At 41.7% G+C, this 20153-nt stretch overlaps 1 protein-coding gene across 1 annotated transcript in view; it reads right to left on the bottom strand.

The window, feature by feature from the left end:
• LOC138642825 (lipoxygenase homology domain-containing protein 1-like) overlaps positions 1-20153 on the bottom strand; it is a 302432-nt gene that overhangs the window by 240685 nt on the left and 41594 nt on the right. Inside the window, exons 5-7 of the mRNA XM_069731356.1 lie at positions 11444-11625; positions 4447-4654; positions 4204-4358 (exon numbers count right to left, since the gene is read on the bottom strand). Coding sequence (XP_069587457.1) covers positions 4204-4358; positions 4447-4654; positions 11444-11625 — 545 coding nt within the window. The remainder of the gene's footprint in view (positions 1-4203; positions 4359-4446; positions 4655-11443; positions 11626-20153) is intronic.

Genomic DNA, 20153 nt, shown 5'->3' with positions numbered 1-20153 from the left:
ACCACACCTCTAGATAAGTTCCTTAGGGGGTCTACTTTCCAAAATGGTGTCATTTGTGGGGGGTTTCAATGTTTAGGCACATCAGTGGCTCTTCAAACGCAACATGGCGTCCCATCTCAATTCCTGTCAATTTTGCTTTGAAAAGTCAAATGGCGCTCCTTCCCTTCCGAGCTCTCCCATCCACCCAAACAGTGGTTTACCCCCACATATGGGGTATCAGCGTACTCAGGACAAATTGTACAACAACTTTTGGGGTCCAATTTCTTCTCTTACCCTTGGGAAAATAAAAAATTGGGGGCAAAAAGATAATTTTTGTGAAAAAATATGATTTTTTATTTTTACGGTTCTACATTATAAACTTCTGTGAAGCACTTGGTGGGTCAAAGTGCTCACCACACCTCTAGATAAGTTCCTTAGGGGGTCTACTTTCCAAAATGGTGTCACTTGTGGGGGGTTTCAATGTTTAGGCACATCAGTGGCTCTTCAAACGCAACATGACGTCCCATCTCAATTCCTGTCAATTTTGCATTGAAAAGTCAAACCTCGCTCCTTCCCTTCCGAACTCTCCCATCCGCCCAAACAGTGGTTTACCCCCACATATGGGCTATCAGCGTACTCAGGACAAATTGTACAACAACTTTTGGGGTCCAATTTCCTCTCTTACCCTTGGGAAAATAAAAAATTGGGGGCGAAAAGATAATTTTTGTGAAAAAATATGATTTTTTATTTTTACGGTTCTACATTATAAACTTCTGTGAAGCACTTGTTGGGTCAAAGTGCTCACCACACCTCTAGATAAGTTCCTTAGGGGGTCTACTTTCCAAAATGGTGTCACTTGTGGGGGGTTTCAATGTTTAGCCACATCAGGGGCTCTCCAAACGAAACATGGCGTCCCATCTCAATTCCAGTCAATTTTGCATTGAAAAGTCAAATGGCACTCCTTCGCTTCCGAGCTCTGCCATGCGCCCAAACAGTGGTTTACCCCCACATGTGGGGTATTGGCATACTCAGGACAAATTGTACAACAATGTTTGGGGTCCATTTTCTCCTTTTACCCTTGGTAAAATAAAACAAATTGGAGCTGAATTAAATTTTTTGTGAAAAAAAGTTAAATGTTCATTTTTATTTAAACATTCAAAAAATTCCTGTGAAGCACCAGAAGGGTTAATAAACTTCTTGAATATGGTTTTGAGCACCTTGAGGGGTGTAGTTTTTAGAATGGTGTCACACTTGGGTATTTTCTATCATATAGACCCCTCAAAATGACTTCAAATGAGATGTGGTCCCTAAAATAAAATGGTGTTGTAGAAATGAGAAATTGCTGGTCAACTTTTAACCCTTATAACTCCCTAACAAAAAAAAATTTTGGTTCCAAAATTGTGCTGATGTAAAGTAGACATGTGGGAAATGTTACTTATTAAGTATTTTGTGTGACATATCTCTGTGATTTAATTACATAAAAATTCAAAGTTGGAAAATTGCGAAATTTTCATAATTTTCGCCAAATTTCCGTTTTTTTCACAAATAAACGCAGGTACTATCAAATAATTTTTACCATTGTCATGAAGTACAATATGTCACGAGAAAACGATGTCAGAATCACCAGGATCCATTGAAGCGTTCCAGAGTTATAACCTCATAAAGGGACAGTGGTCAGAATTGTAAAAATTGGCCCGGTCATTAACGTGCAAACCACGCTTGGGGGTAAAGGGGTTAATGTTTTGTGCATGTTGTCTTGTGTTGTCAAGTTAATAAAGAATTATCTATTTAACACTATGTCCTTGTGTCTGGTGATCCCCTCTTTATGACCTATTTTTTTCTCTTTTGTTATGGTGAGGGTTTATATTTGCGCTCTAAGCAGACATTTTAACCTATACCATTTTGGATAGATACAATGTGTTGATTGCCTCTTATTGCATTTTATTGCAATGTTGCAGCTGACAAAAAAATGTAATTCTGACATTTTGATTTTTTCTCTCGTTACGCTATTTACTGATCGGATTCAATTATTTTATGTTTTGATTGATTGAACTTTTACAAATGCAGCGATAACAAATATGTGTATAATTGAATTTTTGTAATCGTTTTATTTTTAATGAGGCAAAAGGGGGGTGATTTGAAATTTTTTTTTTTTAATTTTATTCATACTTTTAAAAATATTGTTCTCACTTTGTATTGTATTTGTTAGTCCTCTAAGGGGACTTGTTGAGGAAGGAACCTCAGCACCACGAAAAAAAATGTGACAGACAGCGGTTTAAACCCTGCTTGCTGCATTTCCTGTTTTCCAGCTCCTGCTCCTCACAGGTCCGCTGTATGAGCGGTCACGTGGGGCCGCCGATTACAGTCATGAATATGCAGCTCCACCTCCCATAGGGGTGGAGCCGCATATTCATTACTGTAAATGAGCGGCCCCACGTGACCGCTCATACAGTAGAAGCTGCGGCCAGGACAGGAAGCAATGCCAGCGAGGGAGCCGGGTGAGTATTTTAATAACAGCGGGCAGGCGCACAGGGGGTGGGAGGGGGGTGGGGACATGGATCTTTATGTTAAACACGAGAAACAAAAAAAAAAAAGGAGTATTCATATCTTCTCTACAGCAAACGCTGCTGCAGAGAAGATATGAATCGCGGCTTCAGCACCATGTGGGGGGGACAGCGCTTACTGTAGCACTGTCTCCTGCATGGCACACGGACTGCACACGGACAACGTCCGTGTGCGGTACGTGTTTTACATGGACCCATTGAATTTAATGGGTCCGTGTAATCCGTGCGCTCCCACGAACACTGACATGTCTCCGTGTTTGGCACACGGAGACACAGTCCGCAAAAAATCAATGACATCTGCACAGATGCATTGATTTGAATATGTCTACGTGTGTCAGTGGCTGCGGTACGTGAGGAAACTGTCACCTCACGTACCGGAGCCACTGACGTGTGAAACCGGCCTTAATGCAATGTTGCAGGGACCAAAAAAATGTAATTCTGGCTTTTTTACTTTTTTTCGCTACATCGTTTACCGATCAGATTAATTCTTTTTATTACTTGATAGATCGAGCAATTCTGAACATGGCAATAACAAATATGTGCAGTTTTTATTATTGTTTTAATGTGAATGGGGCGAAAGGGATGTGATTTGAACTTTGTATTTTTTGTATTTTTAAAAACATTTTTTTTTACTTTTCACTTGCTTCAATAGTCTCGATGGAAGACTAGAAGCTTTGATCTTCTAATTGCTTGTGCTACACACAGGTGATGGTTAGATCACCTGCATGTAGCAGAAATGCTCACTTTCTATGAGTGCTGACCGCTGGGCGGTGCTCACAGCAATCTGGCAATGACAATTACAGGGGTCTGCTACAGACCCCGGGTTGTCATGCCAACCCATCTGCGACCTGCGGTCATGTGACACAGGTGGCAATGGGAGGGATTAGTGATGCGCTTTCAGCGTGATCACATTAAATGCCACTGTCAGATTGACAGCGTCATTTAACAGGTTAATAGCCACGGGTGGATTGTAATTCCACCCGTGGCTGTTAGGGGCACATGTCAGCTGTTGCAAAACAGATGACGTGAAGGGAAAGATGTGGGCTCAGCGCCGAAGCCCACATCAAAGGGAGAGACACGACATACGCAGTACATGTACGACGCACGTCGTAAAGGGGTTAAAATACCACTCCCAGTGCAGAATGAATTAATATGTCACTTTTTTCTGCATGTCTATATAATAATGAGAATACCAAATTTATTTAGTTTTTTTTACTACTTTGCCAAAACAAAAATCTTTAAAAAATCATTCTCTGTCTTCATTTTCTGAAACCCATAACTTTTTTTGTCTGTAGACAGAGTTGTGTGAGGATTTCTATTTTGCAGGATACATGGCTGCCGACTCACCAGGGGCAGATAGAGGAATCTAGACAGTGTGCATGGAATCTGTGGGTATGATGAATTGCTACGGTTGTGAAGGTAAAAGAAGATCAATACCCCTCTAGTTGGGTGTATCCAATAATACAGAATGAGGAATTACAAAACTTAAAGCACGGGTAGCATTCACACATTGAAATATATTGTGTTTTTTGTGTGGTCCTTGAGCATTCAACTCATGAACTACTGAGATGGGCATATAGAGTGGAGAAATTAAATGAACTATCATAATTACTTTATTACATTTACACAGCCAACCTAAAATACTGTCCCCGAGCATTACCTGTCCTTTGGTTAAAGAAATGACATCATTGCCAGACACATTGAGAACTCTTTTTCCTGTTTCTCCATGTTCTCCTTGCATGCAGATGTACATTCGGCCTGCGCTCCTTCCAGTCATTTGATCTCCGGTGTGTATAGAAATTGTGTATTCCACCACTGGAAATAATTTTCATGCACATTTTCATTAAATGTAATTTCACACCATGTGGATGTGTAATGGAAAAATGAAAAAGCCAATATTCACCTGGGAGGGGATCTTTATATGGATACAGTGCCGGTATTTCGACACATCTGTCCTCATTAGGTCTCATCCAGCATTGAAAACTGAACCACATCTCCTGATTCGTCACTGTGTGTTTCATGTGTATTGAGGATAAATGCCATGACTGGAACACCTGTGTATGTGACCAAGAAGCCTGAACCTTAAAGAACGTGCCAACTTGTAGTTCATCCTGAAATTAAAACAGGAGGGTAAATGGTTAAATAAATGCCAGAGGAAAAAACAATAAAATGGGTTGTGCAGTGTCAATCATATCCGCATCGGGAGGTAAGTAAATCTGATGGTGATGAGTTGGCAGGTCCTTCCAGGAAGGTGGCACCATCAGCAGGTTAAAGCCACTACTCCTATTCATTTCAATCAATGGGAATCGGATATGTGGATGACAGGGTAACTTAAATTTCTAATCCGATAGATACAATACTTCAATCATTATAATGCAAGCAATCATTTGTTTTCTTTATTTTAACAATCTGCTTTGTCTTCATTCTTCGTTAGTGTGCTATGCATTCTCATATTCTGGTTCAGCATTGTCTTTCTGCTGACCTAAATGAGCTATTGTGACAGTGCGCTTGTTCCAAATTCTGCACTGTTTTCTCTATATTTACAGTGGGTACGGAAAGTATTCAGACCCCTTTAAATTTTTCACTCTTTGTTTCATTGCAGCTATTTGGTAAACTCAAAAAAGTTTTTTTTTCTCATTAATGTACACTCTGCACCCCATCTTGACTGAAAAAAACAGAAATGTAGTAATTTTTGCAAATTTGTTAAATCAGAAAACTGAAATATCACATGGTCATAAGTATTCAGACCCTTTGCTCAGTATTGAGTAGAAGCCCCCTTTGAGCTAGTACAGCCGTTGAGTCTTCTTGGGAATGATGCAACAAGTTTTTCACACCTGGATTTGGGGACCCTCTGCCATTATTCCTGGCAGATCCTCTCCAGTTCTGTCAGGTTGGATGGAGAACGTTGGTAGAAAGACATTTTCAGGTCTCTCAGAGATGCTCAATTGGGTTTAGGTGAGGGCTCTGGCTGGGCCAGTCAAGAATGTTCACAGAGTTGTTCTGAAGCCACTGCTTTGTTATTTTACCTGTGTGCTTAGGGTCATTGTCTTGTTGGAAGGTGAACCTACGGCCAAATCTGAGGTCCAGAGCACTCTGGAAGAGGTGTTCATCCAGGATATCTCTGTACATGGCCGCATTCATGTTTCCTTCAATGACAACCAGTTATCATGTCCCTGTATCTGAAAAACACCCCATAGCATGATGCTGCCACCACCATGTTTCACTTTTGAGATTGTATTGGTCAGGTATTGAGCAGTGCTTGGTTTTCTCCACACATACCGCTTAGACTTATCACCAAAAAGATCTATCTTCATCTAATCAGACCAGAGAAACGTATTTCTCATAGTCTGGGAGTCCTTCATGTGTTTTTTTTTAGCAAACTCTATGTGGGCTTTCATATGTCTTGCTCTGAGGAGAGACTTCCGTCTGGCCACTCTACCATAAAGGCCCGACTGGTGGAGGGCTGCAGTGATAGCTGTCTTTGTGGAACTTTCTCGCATCTCCCTACTGCATCTCTGGAGCTCAGCCACAATGATCTTGGGGTTCTTTTTAACCTCTCTCACCAGGGCTCTTCTCCCACGATTTCTCAGTTTGGATGGACGGCCAGGTCTAGGAAGACTACTGGTGGTCCCAAACTTCTTTCATTTAACCCCTTAAGCCCGGAGGGTGGTTTGCACGTTAATGACTGGGCCAATTTTTACATTTCTGACCACTGTCCCTTTATGAGGTTATAACTCTGGAACACTTCAACAGATCCTGGTGATTCTGACAGTGTTTTCTCGAGACATATTGTACTTCATGATAGTGGTAAAATTTCTTTGATACTACCTGCGTTTATTTGTGAAAAAAATGGAAATTTGGCAAAAATTTTGAAAATTTTCGCAATTTTCCAACTTTGAATTTTTATGCCCTTAAATCACAGAGATATGTCACACAAAATACTTAATAAGTAACATTTCGCACATGTCTACTTTACATCAGCACAATTTTGGAAACAACATTTTTTTTGTTAGGGAGTTATAAAGGGTTAAAATTTGACCAGCAATTTCTCATTTTTACAACACCATTTTTTTTTTAGGGACCACATCACATTTGAAGTCATTTTGAGGGGTCTATATGATAGAAAATAACCAAGTGTGACACCATTCTAAAAACTGCTCCCCTCAAGGTGCTCAAAACCACATTCAAGAAGTTTATTAACCCTTCTGGTTCTTCACAGGAATTTTTGGAATGTTTTTAAAAAAATGAACATTTAATTTTTTTTCACAAAAATTTATTTCAACTCCAATTTGTTTTATTTTACCAAGGGTAACAGGAGAAAATAGACCCCAAATGTTGTTGTACAATTTTTCCTGAGCACTCCGATACCCCATATGTGGGGGTAAACCACTGTTTGGGCGTATGGCAGAGCTCGGAAGGGATGGAGCGCACTTTGACTTTTCAATGCAAAATTGACTGGAATTGAGATGGGACGCCATGTTGCATTTGGAGAGCCTCTGATGTGCCTAAACATTGAAACCCCCCACAAGTGACACCATTTTGGAAAGTAGACCCCTTAAGGATCTTATCTCGATGTGTTGTGAGAGCTTTGAACCCCCAAGTGTTTCACTACAGTTTATGACGCAGAGCTGTGAATATAAAAATTCTTTTTTTTTTTTTTCACAAAAATTCTTTTTTAGCACCCAGTTTTGTATTTTCCCAAGGGTAACAGAAGAAATTGGACCCCAAAAGTTGTCCAATTTGTCCTGAGTACGCTGATACCCCATATGTTGGGGTAAACCCCTGTTTGGGCGCACGGGAGAGCTCGGAAAAGAAGGAGCACTGTTTTACTTTTTCAATGCAGAATTGGCTGGAATTGAGATCGGATGCCATGTCGCGTTTGGAGAGCCCCTGATGTGCCTAAACAGTCGAAACCCCCAATTCTAACTGAAACCCTAATCCAAACATACCCCTAACCCTAATCCCAACCACACCCCTAACCCCAACTCCAACACACCCCTAACCCTAATCATAACCGTAAATGTAATCCAAACCCTAGCCCTAACCCTAACCCTAGCCCTGAAGAGGGGTTTGATTTACTTTTATAGCGGGTTATTTAGGAGATTTTTATGATTGGCAGCCGTCACACACTAAAAGACGCTTTTTATTGCAAAAAATATTGTTGCATTACCACATTTTGAGAGCTATAATTTTTCCATATTTTGGTCCACAGAATCATGTGAGGTCTTGTTTTTTGTGGGTCAAGTTGACGTTTTTATTGGTAACATTTTCGGGCACGTAACATTTTTTGATCGCTTTTTATTCCAATTTTTGTGAGGCAGTATGACCAAAAAACAGCTATTCATGAATTTCTTTTGGGGGCATTTATACCGTTCCGCGTTTGGTCGAATGGATGAAGCAGTTTTATTCTTCGGGTCAGTGCGATTACAGCGATACCTCATTTATATCATTTTTTTATGTTTTGGCAATTTTTAACGATAAAAACTATTTTATAGAAAAAATAATTATTTTTGCATCGCTTTATTCTGAGGACTATAACTTTTTTTTTTTTTTGCCGATGATGCTCTATCACAGATCTTTTTTGCAGGACAAGATGACGTTTTCAGCGGTACCATGGGTATTTATATCCGTCTTTTTGATTGCGTGCTATTCCACTTTTTGTTCGGCGGTATGATAATAAAGCGTTGTTTTTGCCTCTTTTTTTTTTATACGGTTTTCACTGAAGGGGTTAACTAGTGGGACAATTTTATAGATTGGGTCGTTACGGACGCGGCGATACTAAATATGTGTACTTTTATTGTTTTTTTTTATTTAGATAAAGGAACGTATTTATTGGAACAATTTTTTTTTATTATTATTTATTTAGGAATTTTTTTTTTCTTACACATATAAATATATTTTTTTTTCCTTTTTTTCTTTGCCCCAGGGGGGACATCACAGTACAGTGACAGATCGCTGATCTGACACTTTGCTGTGCGCTGTGACAGATCAGCAATCTGACTTGCACAGCAAGGAGGCTTTCCGGCGCCTGCTCTGAGCAGGCACTGGTAAGCCACCTCCCTGCAGGACCCGGATGCAGCTCTGCGGCCATGTTGGATCCAGGCCTGCATGGAGGAGGAGGTAAGAGACCCTTGGAGCAATGCGATCACATCGCGTTGCTCTGGGGGTCTCAGGGAAGCCCGCAGGGAGCCTCCTCCCTGCGCGATGCTTCCCTATACTGAGGAGGTTATCACTCAGGATTTTATGGTACACTAGATGGCAGCCCGATTCTAAAGAATCGGGAGTCTAGAATCCATATATACTTTATTTATTCAAATGTAAGAATAATACAATTAATAAATAATAGTAAGAAAGAACAAAAATAATATGCAGTATATGGAGAAAACACCAAACAAAAGTTCAAAATTGGTGTGAAAATGTCACTGAACCACTTCACAACTAAATATATATAGTTTTGGTAAATGGTATTATCATTTTTTTGACGAAATTCGGCAGGAGCTTGAAGAGCAACGTCACTGGGCCCGCCTCCACGCAGTAGAAACTTGCTGTGAGGTAAAAATTAAAAAATCACACCAAAATGGCGGGCGGAGTGTGTCACAGTACGGCACGTTTCTGATTGGTCGCTCGCAGCAGGCGGCAACCAATCAGACACTGGACACTGTTGACGTCACTTATCTCCGGACATTAGCTCCGGACATTAGCTCCGGACATTAGCTCCGGACAAAGCCACGGAAGTTGGCACAAATTGCAGGAAGTAGTATTCTAGGCAATTAATCTCCGGACATTAGCTCCGGACATTAGCTCCGGACATTAGCTCCGGACAAAGCCACGGAAGTTGGCACAAATTGCAGGAAGTAGTATTCTAGGCAATTATATATTAGATGACTAGTGTTGAGCGATACCATCCGATACTTGAAAGTATCGGTATCGGATAGTATCGGCCGATACCCGAAAAATATCGGATATCGCCGATACCGATATCTGATACCAATACAAGTCAATGGGACATCAAGTATCGGAAGGTATTCTCATGGTTCCCAGGGTCTGAAGGAGAGGAAACTCTCCTTCAGGCCCTTGGATCCATAGGGATGTGTAAAATAAAAAATTAAAATAAAAAATATTGATATGCTCACCTCTCCGGCGGCCCCTGGACATCACGCTGGTAACCGGCCGGCTTCTTTGTTTAAAATGAGCGCCTTCAGGACATGCGAATGACGTCGCGGCTTCTGATTGGTCGCGTGCCGCCCATGTGACCGGCACGCGACCAATCAGAAGCCGCGACGTCATTCGCAGGTCCTTAATTCCTAGAATTAGGAGTTTTGTGAATGAGAATGATGTCGCGGCTTCTGATTGGTCGCGTGCCGGTCACATGGGCGGCACGCGACCAATCAGAAGCCGCGACGTCATTCGCAGGTCCTGAAGGCGCTCATTTTACACAAAGAAGCCGGCCGGTTACCAGCGTGATGTCCAGGGGCCGCCGGAGAGGTGAGCATATCAATATTTTTTATTTTAATTCTTTATTTTACACATCCCTATTGATCCGATACCGATACCCGATACCACAAAAGTATCGGATCTCGGTATCGGAATTCCGATCCCGCAAGTATCGGCCGATACCCGATACTTGCGGTATCGGAATGCTCAACACTATACATGACTCCATCCATTCTCCCGTTGATGCGGTGAACTAGTCCTGTGCCCTTAGCAGAGAAACACCCCCAAAACATAATATTTCCACCTCCATGCTTGACAGTGGGGATGTGTTCTTTGGTCATAGGCAGCATTTCTCTTCCTCCAAACACAGTGAGTTGAGTTAATGCCAAAGACCTCAATTTTTGTCTCATCTGACCACAGCACCTTCTCCCAATCACTCACAGAATCATCCAGGTGTTCACTGGCAAACTTCAAATGGGCCTGCACATGTGTCTTCTTGAGCAGGGGGACCTTGCGGGCACTGCAGGATTTTAAACCTTTACGGCGTAATGTGTTACCAATGGTTTTCTTGGTGACTGTGGTTCCAGATGCCTTGAGATCATAATCAAGTACCTCCCATGTAGTTTAAGGCTGATCTCCCACCTTCCTCATGATCATGGATACCCCATGAGGTGAGATTTTACATGGTGCCCCCGATCAATGTCGATTGACAGTCATTTTGTATTTCTTCCATTTTCTTACTATTGTACCAACAGTTGTCTTCTTCTCACCCAATGTCTTACTCATGGTTTTGTAGCCCATTCCAGCTTTGTGCAGGTCTATGATCTTGTCCCTGACATCCTTATAAAGCTCTTTGGTCTTGCCCATTTTATAGAGGTTAGAGTCTGACTGATTAATTGAGTCTGTGGACAGGAGTCTTTTATAAAGGTGACTATGTAAGACAGCTGTCTTTAATGCAGGTAAAGAGCTGATTAGGAGCATCTAACTGGTCTGTAGGAGCCAGAACTCTTGTTCTGGCTTGTTCTGGTTGTTCTACAACTAATGGTTGGTAGGGGATCAAAAACTTATTTCTCACTGCAAAATACAAATAATTTTATATAATTTATACAATGTGTTTTTCTGGATTTTATTTTTGAATTTCTATCTTACAATGTTAAAAAATTAACCTACCCTTAAAATTATAGACTGTTCATGTCTTTGTCAGTGGTCAAAATTACAAACTCAGCATGGGATCAAATACTTATTTCCCCCACTGTATGTGAGTTATTGCACTACCCCTTTAAATAACAAAAATGATGGCAGTCTCCTTCAAGGCTGCATAATGCATGCGTACCCCATTTTTACAAATCACTATAATGTAGAAACTAGGAACAGCCTGAACACACAAAATATAAGAGATGTAATACAACAGAAGTCTGCTTTATATTTTCATACAGCGTAATTCATTGTTAGTGAGTTATAAATACCTTGACCTGCAGCGTGTTCCCACTAATTGTTACTTCCATTTGTTCTTTACCCCCATTACCATAAAATGAAAGAGAAAAACTGTTCAGATTCTCAGCACTTTCAAATCCAGAGCCAGAAATATCAATTATCCATAAGCCGCCAAGCTGAGCGATAGGTATGGGGCTTGTTGATAATCTCCTGCCTTAAACATGAGAAAACAGAAAAATACAAGAAAAAGACCATAAAATGAGTAAGAAAATCATGGAATATTTATTTGACACATTACAGGTTAAGACGTCTTGCACTAATGGTTACCATGGCAACAGTTCTTGAAAACTGTCCTAGACAAATCAGGTCTTTTTAGTTTTTCTTTGTGAGATACCCAGTTGTAACTTTGTCCATCAAAAAGGAATATTTTCGCTTTCATGTGAAATTTTGTAGAACAGGAAGAGCAAAAAGAGCACCGGAGTAGAACTGCTGGCAAATTAGAGAATCTTCACAATCTGACCAGGTTCACAAGAGCGAAATCTTGGCTCATCTGGGCTCATTTATGGCAACAGTATTAAGGCCAAAATTAAAGGGTTGTCTAGGACTTTAACATTGATAGGCCATCTGCAGGATAGGTTATAAATGTTTGATTGGTGGGGGTGCGACACCTGACACCCCCATTGATAACACCCCCGCCGATAAGCTGTTCCCGGTGTTGGCGGTGGACAGAACTGGTCAGTTACTGAGCTGCACAGCACTGCTTGCATTGTTCATAGTTACAGAAGAGTGAATCCGAACTTAAAAGATCTGGGTTCATACCGGACACTTAGGCTGGGGTCACACTTGCGACTGCAATGTGTGAAACTCGAGCGAGTCTCTCACCTCAATACCCAGCACTGCCTCTGGCACTTGGGACTAGAGTGTGCAGCTCCATGTATTTCTATGTAGATAAATGCTCCGGTCCGAACCACCGGCGGCAGTTCCGGGTATTGGGGCGAGAGACTCACGCAAGTTTCTCGCATTGCAGTCAAAAGTGTGACCCTGGCCTTAGCGTTGGGACTAAACTCCAAACACTGATTTCTCCTGGATGTCCACTGCAATGGAGAAAGGAAGAGAAAGAGAAAACAGGACAGAAAAAAATGCGATAAAACTCATGTAAAAAACTCACTATGCGATCACAGAGATTTTCTTTTTAGGAAGTTTTAGAGCAGAAACTACAAAGAAACTCTCCAAAAACCTCCTCAAAAACAATATAATTTCTCAAAAACTTGGAACTTAGGAGGTTCTGCCCAGATTTTGCTCTGAAAATGCTGCCTAACGTGTACACTACATACCTTAAAAACTCAATTAAAGGAAACCTGTCACCTGAATTTGGTGGGACCAGTTTTCGGTCATATGGGCGGAGTTTTCAGGTGTTTGATTCACCCTTTCCTTACCCTCTGGCTGCATGCTGGCCGCAATATTGGATTGAAGTTCATTCTCTGTCCTCCGTAGTACACGCCTGCACAAGGCAAGATTGCGAAAACCGGTCCCGCCAAATTCAGGTGACAGGTTCCCTTTAAAAAAGCAAGTAGCCTACTTATGCTAATTGTTGTAGAAACTCTGAAGCATCAAAAATGCACTAAAAGCTGGGGTCACACTTGCAATTTCAAATGGAGAAACTAGTAACATAGTAACATAGTAACATAGTTAGTAAGGCCGAAAAAAGACATTTGTCCATCCAGTTCAGCCTATATTCCATCATAATAAATACCCAGATCTACGTCCTTCTACAGAACCTAATAATTGTATGATACAATATTGTTCTGCTCCAGGAAGACATCCAGGCCTCTCTTGAACCCCTCGACTGAGTTCGCCATCACCACCTCCTCAGGCAAGCAATTCCAGATTCTCACTGCCCTAACAGTAAAGAATCCTCTTCTATGTTGGTGGAAAAACCTTCTCTCCTCCAGACGCAAAGAATGCCCCCTTGTGCCAGTCACCTTCCTTGGTATAAACAGATCCTCAGCGAGATATTTGTATTGTCCCCTTATATACTTATACATGGTTATTAGATCGCCCCTCAGTCGTCTTTTTTCTAGACTAAATAACCCTAATTTCGCTAATCTATCTGGGTATTGTAGTTCTCCCATCCCCTTTATTAATTTTGTTGCCCTCCTTTGTACTCTCTCTAGTTCCATTATATCCTTCCTGAGCACCGGTGCCCAAAACTGGACACAGTACTCCATGTGCGGTCTAACTAGGGATTTGTACAGAGGCAGTATAATGCTCTCATCATGTGTATCCAGACCTCTTTTAATGCACCCCATGATCCTGTTTGCCTTGGCAGCTGCTGCCTGGCACTGGCTGCTCCAGGTAAGTTTATCATTAACTAGGATCCCCAAGTCCTTCTCCCTGTCAGATTTACCCAGTGGTTTCCCGTTCAGTGTGTAATGGTGATATTGATTCCCTCTTCCCATGTGTATAACCTTACATTTATCATTGTTAAACCTCATCTGCCACCTTTCAGCCCAAGTTTCCAACTTATCCAGATCCATCTGTAGCAGAATACTATCTTCTCTTGTATTAACTGCTTTACATAGTTTTGTATCATCTGCAAATATCGATATTTTACTGTGTAAACCTTCTACCAGATCATTAATGAATATGTTGAAGAGAACAGGTCCCAATACTGACCCCTGCGGTACCCCACTGGTCACAGCGACCCAGTTAGAGACTATACCATTTATAACCACCCTCTGCTTTCTATCACTAAGCCAGTTACTAACCCATTTACACACATTTTCCCCCAGACCAAGCATTCTCATTTTGTGTACCAACCTCTTGTGCGGCACGGTATCAAACGCTTTGGAAAAATCGAGATATACCACGTCCAATGACTCACCGTGGTCCAGTCTATAGCTTACCTCTTCATAAAAACTGATTAGATTGGTTTGACAGGAGCGATTTCTCATAAACCCATGCTGATATGGAGTTAAACAGTTATTCTCATTGAGATAATCCAGAATAACATCCCTCAGAAACCCTTCAAATATTTTACCAACAATAGAGGTTAGACTTACTGGCCTATAATTTCCAGGTTCACTTTTAGAGCCCTTTTTGAATATTGGCACCACATTTGCTATGCGCCAGTCCTGCGGAACAGACCCTGTCGCTATAGAGTCACTAAAAATAAGAAATAATGGTTTATCTATTACATTACTTAGTTCTCTTAGTACTCGTGGGTGTATGCCATCCGGACCCGGAGATTTATCTATTTTAATCTTATTTAGCCGGTTTCGCACCTCTTCTTGGGTTAGATTGGTGACCCTTAATATAGGGTTTTCATTGTTTCTTGGGATTTCACCTAGCATTTCATTTTCCACCGTGAATACCGTGGAGAAGAAGGTGTTTAATATGTTAGCTTTTTCCTCGTCATCTACAACCATTCTTTCCTCACTATTTTTTAAGGGGCCTACATTTTCAGTTTTTATTCTTTTACTATTGATATAGTTGAAGAACAGTTTGGGATTAGTTTTACTCTCCTTAGCAATGTGCTTCTCTGTTTCCTTTTTGGCAGCTTTAATTAGTTTTTTAGATAAAGTATTTTTCTCCCTATAGTTTTTTAGAGCTTCAATGGTGCCATCCTGCTTTAGTAGTGCAAATGCTTTCTTTTTACTGTTAATTGCCTGTCTTACTTCTTTGTTTAGCCACATTGGGTTTTTCCTATTTCTAGTCCTTTTATTCCCACAAGGTATAAACCGCTTACACTGCCTATTTAGGATGTTCTTAAACATTTCCCATTTATTATCTGTATTCTCATTTCTGAGGATATTGTCCCAGTCTACCAGATTAAGGGCATCTCTAAGCTGTTCAAACTTTGCCTTCCTAAAGTTCAATGTTTTTGTGACTCCCTGACAAGTCCCCCTAGTGAAAGACAGGTGAAACTGTACAATATTGTGGTCGCTATTTCCTAGATGCCCGACCACCTGCAGATTTGTTATTCTGTCAGGTCTATTAGATAGTATTAGGTCTAAAAGTGCTGCTCCTCTGGTTGGATTCTGCACCAATTGTGAAAGATAATTTTTCTTGGTTATTAGCAGAAACCTGTTGCCTTTATGGGTTTCACAGGTTTCTGTTTCCCAGTTAATATCCGGGTAGTTAAAGTCCCCCATAACCAGGACCTCATTATGGGTTGCAGCTTCATCTATCTGCTTTAGAAGTAGACTTTCCATGCTTTCTGTTATATTTGGGGGTTTGTAACAGACCCCAATGAGAATTTTGTTACCATTTTTCCCTCCATGAATTTCAACCCATATGGACTCGACATCCTCATTCCCTTCGCTAATATCCTCCCTTAAAGTGGACTTTAGACAAGACTTTACATAGAGACAAACCCCTCCTCCTCTCCGATTTTTACGATCCTTTCTAAACAGACTGTAACCCTGTAAGTTAACTGCCCAGTCATAGCTTTCATCTAACCATGTCTCGGTTATTCCCACTATGTCAAAGTTACCTGTAGATATTTCTGCTTCTAGTTCTTCCATCTTGTTTGTCAGGCTTCTGGCGTTTGCGAGCATGCAGTTTAGAGGATTTTGTTTTGTTCCAATCTCCTCGCTGTGGATTGTTTTAGAAATGTTCTTACCTCCCTTCTGAGTATGTTTTCCTGGATCTTCTTTGTTCAAGTCTAATGTTTTTCTTCCCGTCCCCTCTTCTTCTAGTTTAACGCCCTCCTGATGAGTGTAGCGAGTCTTCTCGCATCAAGTCCCAAACTGCCGCCGACACTCGGGACCAGAGCATGCAGCTGCATGTATTTTTATGTAGCTGTACGCTCCTGTCCCGAGTGCTGTTGGCAGTGCCGGGACTTGATGCGAGTTTCTTGCATTGAACTTGCAAGTCTGACCCCAGCCAAATACTCATAGTGGGAACTGAGCCATAGCCCCTTCAATCCCAGGTTATTTTCCCTTTTTTCATTTTCGTTGTTTTCTTCCCTTCTCCAAGACATAACTTTTTTAATTTTTCCATCAATATAGCCATAAGAAGGCTTGTTTTTTGCAGCACAAGTTGTACTTTTGAATTATATCATTCATTTTATCATATGATGTACTGGAAAATGGGGAAAAAGATCCAAGTGTGTTGAAATTGCAAATAAGGTGCATTTCCATAACTGTTTTTTTTTTTTAATTATTTTCCTTATTCACTATATGGGAAAACTGCTCTGACAATATGATTCTACAGGTCAATATGAGTCCACAGATACCAAACATGTATACTTTTTTTTTTTTTTACTTAACCCCTTTACCCCCATGGGTGGTTTGCACGTTAATGACCAGGCCAATTTTTACAATTCTGACCACTGTCCCTTTATGAGGTTATAACTCTGGAACACTTCAATGGATCCCACTGATTCTGACAATGTTTTCTCATGACATATTGTACTTCATGATAGTGGTAAAATTTACTTGATATTACCTGTGTTTATTTGTGAAAAAATGGAAATCTGGCGAAAATTTTGAAAATTTAGCAATTTTCCAAATTTGAATTTTTATGCTCTTGAATCACAGAGATATGTCACACAAAATACTTAATAAGTAACACTTTGCACATGTCTACTTTACATCAGCACAATTTTGGAGCCAACATTTTTTTATTAGGGAGTTATAAGGGTTAAAATTTGACCAGCAATTTCTCATTTTTACAACACCATTTTTTTTTAGGGACCACATCACATTTGAAGTCATTTTGAGGGGTCTATATGATAGAAAATAACCAACTGTGACACCATTCTAGAAACTGCACACCTCAAGGTGCTCAAAACCACATTCAAGAAGTTTATTAACCCTTCAGGTGTTTCACATGAATTTTTTGGGAATGTTTAAAAAAAATGAACATTTAACTTTTTTTCACAAAAAATTTACTTCAGCTCCAATTTGTTTTATTTTACCAAGGGTAACAGGAGAAATTGGACCCCAAACGTTGTTGTACAATTTGTCCTGAGTACACTGATACCCCATATGTGGGGGTAAACCACTGTTCTGGCGCAAGGCAGAGCTCGGAATGGAAGGAGCGCCATTTGACTTTTTCAATGCAAAATTGACTGGAATTGAGATGGGACGCCATGTTGCGGGTCTGGAGAGCCCCTGATGTGCCTAAACATTGAAACCCACCACAAGTGACACCATTTTGAAAACTAGACCCCCTAAGGAACTTATCTAGATGTGTGGTGAGCACTTTGACCCACCAAGTCCTTCACACAAGTTTATAATGCAGAGCCGTAAAAATAGAAAATCATATTTTTTCACAAAAATTATATTTTCGCCCCCAATTTTTTATTTTCCCATGGGTAAGAGAAGAAATTGGATCCCAAAAGTTGTTGCAAAATTGACTGGAATTGAGATGGGACGCCACATTGCATTTGGAGAGCCCCTGATGTGCCTAAACAGTGGAAACACCCCAATTCTAACTGAAACCCTAACCAAAACACACCCCTAACCCTAATCCCAAACACAACCCTAACCCAAACCACACCCCTAACCCCAGCACACCCCTAACCCTAATCCCAACCCTAACCAAACCTTAACCCTAATCCCAACCATAACCCTAACCAAACCACTAACCCTGACACACCCCTAACCCTAATCTCAACCGTAAATGTAATCCTAACCCTAGCCCTTACCCTAGCCCTAAACCTAACCCTAGCCCTAATCCTGGCCCTAACCAGAGCCCTAACCCTAGCCCTAACCTGTTATGATCCGGTGACCTTGGAGCTGCATGAGAACTTTCACTGGAGAAGGTGGCCACTGTACTAACCGCAATCCTGAACTTAACACCGCAACTAGAAGTAGCCGTGGAGTGTATCTAACAATCCTAGACACCTCGTCACAGCCGGAGGGCTAAATACCCCTAAAGGTGGAAATAGCAATACTATCTTGCCTCAGAGAAAATCCCCAAAGGATAGACAGCCCCCCACAAATATTGGCGGTGAGTCAGAGAGGAAAAAACATACACAGGCAGAAAACAGGATTTAGCACAGGAGGCCACACGAGCTAGATAGGACAGGATAGGACAGAGTTCTGTGCGGTCAGTATTAAAACCCTTCAAAAACATCCACAGCAGAAATTACAAAAACTTCCTACATCTAACTAATAGATGTAGGAGCGTAAATCTGCAACTCCAGTGAATCCTACAATCAGAGCAGGAATAAAACTGAAACAAGCACACAGCAGTGTGCCACAGATACAAAAAAACCCAAACACTTATCTTTGCTGAATTTGGCAGCAAGCAGGAGAAGCCAGAAAGTGATCCATCACTTCACAAGGAACATTGACAACTGGAAAGGGCTAAAGGATCCTGCACACCTAAATATCCCAGTCCGAATTGTAATCATCAGATACACCTGGCCAGGACTGTGACTCAGAGACAACTGCATTCCCACCTACAACCACCGGAGGGAACCCAAGAGCAGAATTCACAACAGTACCCCCCCTTGAGGAGGGGTCACCGAACCCTCACCAGGGCCCCCAGGACGATCAGGACGAGCCAGATGAAAGGCACGGACCAAATCAGCAGCATGGACATCAGAGGCAAAAACCCAAGAATTATCCTCCTGGCCATAACCCTTCCATTTGACCAGGTGCTGAAGCTTCCGCCTTGAAAAACGGGAATCCAAAATCTTCTCAACAACATATTCCAACTCCCCATCAACCAACACAGGGGCCGGAGGATCAACAGAGGGAACAACGGGCTCCACATATTTCCGCAGCAAAGATCTATGGAAGACATTATGGATAGCAAAAGAGGCCGGAAGCGCCAGTTGAAAAGACACCGGATTAATAATCTCAGAAATCCTATAAGGACTGTAAGACTCATGCTGGTGTGGTAGTTGGAGGCAGGTATATCTCGCCTAGGTGTTTGTCCTATGTGAATTAGGCCACTCAGTATTTTCAGGGTACTAATGGGTTAATGATTGCAGGAATAAAAGATGACCAGCTGGGGGTTTCCAGCGTCTACCTGGGGCACACAGATTGCCTGTCTGTGTGAGACAAACGTGAGTGAGAGCTCTGCTCAAGAATTGTGTGATGTTAGCTGGGTGGGAGAAGCCCCCCCAGTTGTTAAGTTAGCAACGTGTTTGTTTAGTTAGTGCCGGACAGGCTAGGATTTATTTTTATGTTTTGTTTTTCTGTGTTGCTTTCACTTTAATAAATCTGACCTGAGGTCAGCCTACTTGGAAACCTGCTGTACGCCTCAGAAATTCAATGCACAAACCACGTGACCTTTGACCCCAGCAAAGGCGATCCCGGAGTGTTTTGTCACATTGTGGTGGAGAATGAGGGCATACCGTGGCTCAGGCGACAGCATGGAAGACGTGGTGAAAGCCTTAGTACAGTCCACTGCCGTACAGCAGCAGGCCACTGCCGCACAGCTTGAAGCTAATCGCTTGATGGCCGCACAGCTGAAGGAGTTAGTGGACATGACGGTTGCAGACCGCCAACTTCTCCAACAGGTGGCGCAGCGCCTGGTGAGCATGCCTGACGCTGACCCGGAAGCAGAGTCCAGAAGGATCCATGTGAGTCGATACTGGCAAAAGCTGACTGCAGAAGATGACGTCGAGGCATACCTGACAACGTTTGAGCGGACGGCATTGAGAGAGAAGTGGCCGAAGGCACTATGGGCCGATTTGATTGCCCGTTTCTCTCCGGCGAGGCCCAAAAAGCTTACCATGATTTGGACCCGGAGGTCGCTCAGGACTTTGAGAAACTGAAA

The sequence above is a fragment of the Ranitomeya imitator genome, chromosome 6, assembly GCF_032444005.1.
Source record: "Ranitomeya imitator isolate aRanImi1 chromosome 6, aRanImi1.pri, whole genome shotgun sequence".
In the NCBI taxonomy this organism is placed as follows: domain Eukaryota; kingdom Metazoa; phylum Chordata; class Amphibia; order Anura; family Dendrobatidae; genus Ranitomeya; species Ranitomeya imitator.
The sequence above is the reverse complement of the archived record's forward strand: the minus strand, read 5'-3'. Positions and strand labels throughout refer to the sequence as shown.